This window comes from Camellia sinensis, chromosome 9 (genome assembly GCF_055761805.1).
Source record: "Camellia sinensis isolate YWXY chromosome 9, ASM5576180v1, whole genome shotgun sequence".
Classification (NCBI taxonomy): domain Eukaryota; kingdom Viridiplantae; phylum Streptophyta; class Magnoliopsida; order Ericales; family Theaceae; genus Camellia; species Camellia sinensis.
In genome coordinates, this window is record NC_138969.1 from 111,127,167 (window position 1) to 111,129,486 (window position 2,320).

General features: G+C 38.4%; 1 protein-coding gene across 1 annotated transcript; it reads left to right on the forward strand.

Annotated features, from left to right (window-relative positions):
- The first annotated feature begins 260 nt into the window (after positions 1–260).
- LOC114265790 (uncharacterized) lies at positions 261–776 on the forward strand. Its single transcript, XM_028206622.2, has one exon. It carries the CDS (start codon positions 261–263, stop codon positions 774–776), a length of 516 nt encoding a protein of 171 aa, XP_028062423.2.
- The last annotated feature ends 1,544 nt before the right edge of the window (positions 777–2,320 follow it).

Sequence of the window (2,320 nt, forward strand, 5' to 3'; positions counted from 1 at the left end):
ATGATCTGAATATTGTAAAGAGGACTATTTGCCTATGTTTATAGTGCTCTATTTACCTATACCAAATGGAAAATACAAGAAGTAATGATGCTACTGAATCCTCTGAGGCTCGCATGAGTCGTATAGAACAAATGCTAGCAGCTTTGACTGTAACACTGACACAACAACAGAGGTAACAACCTTCGCCCCCTCCGTCTCTACCAACACAACATGAGCCGGATAACAATGATGTAATCAACCTAACTCAGAAGTTTATGAAGATGAAACCGCCAACTTTCTTGGGTGGCAATGAACCCTTAAAGGCAGAAACATGGTTGCTCGAAATGGAGAAACTATTTGAAGTATTCCCTCGCTCCAAAACACAAAAGGTTCTTTTGGCCACCTACATGTTAAAAGATGAAGCTCAGAGATGGTGGTTACTGATCCGAACTAACAATGGGAACATGACGTGGACTCAGTTTAATGAGATTTTCTACAACAAGTATTTTCCCCAATGCTTCAAAGACCAGAAAGTGTCAAAATTTCAAGAACTTAAGCAAGGCAGAATGTCCGTAGCCAAGTATGAAGCTAAATTCATGGAGTTGGCTTGGTTTGCTCTACATATGGTGGATACTGATTACAAAAAGGAACGAAAATTCGAAGGCAGTTTGGATTTGGAAGTGTTTGACCAAGTTGGCGTCTTGAAATTGCCGACATATGTAGAAGTTCTTGATAGAGCATTGATGGCAGAGGCCATTTTTGGCAACAAAGAAACAAGCTCCAGCTCTAATAACTGAATGGAAGGGTAAACGATCTGGATTCAATTTCAAGAAGGCCAAGTCATTTTTAGAAAGTCAGAATACGAGATCCTCCAACAGCTCTAGCCAAAGTAGTGGCTCTATTCCAACCTGTCCTAATTGTGGAAGAAAACATAAAGGCACGTGTTACCCTAACTCTGGTGCGTGTTTTTGGTGTGGCAAGACTGGCCACATGATTGGAGATTGTCCACTGAGATTAGACAATGCTAATCGTTCTGCAACGAGTTCAGCCGAATCTGCTCCTGTAACGAGAACCAATGCAAGAACTAATGCCAAGGGTAATACCGAGAGTAAAACGCTAAGGCAAGAGAGAGTGTTTGCGTTAGTGCCTGGAGATGTACAAAACACCAAATCTATGGTGTCAGGTATAATTTCCATCTGTGCTCAAAATGGGTATGTCTTGATAGATTCTGGTTCTACACACTCTTTTGTGTCGCATGTTTTTTCACGAAAATTGACTTGACCATTAGAACCTATGAATTATTTACTATCTGTGACCACACTTCCTGGAGGTCCTATGGTATGTGTTTATGTTTATCCGACATGTGATGTTATGATTGGAGATGTGACATTGTATGTTGATTTGTTACCATTGTGTATTGATCATTTTGACTGCATACTTGGTATGGATTGGTTAATGAAATACTATTCCACCATTGATTGTGTGAGGAAATCTATTGTGTTTAAACCACCTGGTATGCTTGAGTTTGTTTTTACTGGAAACGGGGTGGTTCCTCTGCCATACTTGATTTCATTTATGAAAGCTAGGAAATTGTTAAGAAAATGAGATCGGCGCTACTTGTGTTGTGTATTGACTGAGTTTTCAGGTAGTGCTAATGTGAAAATGATTCCTGTAGTCTATGAATTTTCTAATGTATTTCCTACTAACCTACCTGGGGAGTTAATTGATAAGGAAACTATGTTTACCATTGATGTAGAACCCGAGACACAACCAATTTCTAAGACCCCTTATAGAATGTCAACTTCTAAACTGAAAGAATTAAAAGTCCAACTTCAAGAATTTTTAGACAAGAAGTTTATCCGTCCGAGCACTTCACCTTGGGGTGCTCCAATTTTGTTTGTGAAATGAAAAATGGGTCTTTGAGGTTATGTATAGAATATCGGGAATTGAATAAAGTAACTATCAAGAACAAATATCCATTGCCTCGAATAGATGATTTGTTTAACCAACTCCAGGGAGCCCAAGTCTTTTCAAAGATTGACCTTAGACCCGAATACCACCAATTGAAAATTAAAGCAGAAGACATAGAGAAAACTGCTTTCCGGACTAGATACGGTCACTATGAATTTTTAATAATGTCGTTTAGGGTAACTAATGCACCTGCCGCATTCATGGACTTAATGAATAGGGTGTTCAAACAGCTTCTTAGTGAGTTTATTGTTGTGTTCATTAATGATATATTGATTTATTCTAAAAGTAGAGAGGAACATGAGAATCATCTGAGAACTTCTTTACAAATTCTGAGAGAAAAGAAGTTATATGGAAAATTGTCCAAATGTGA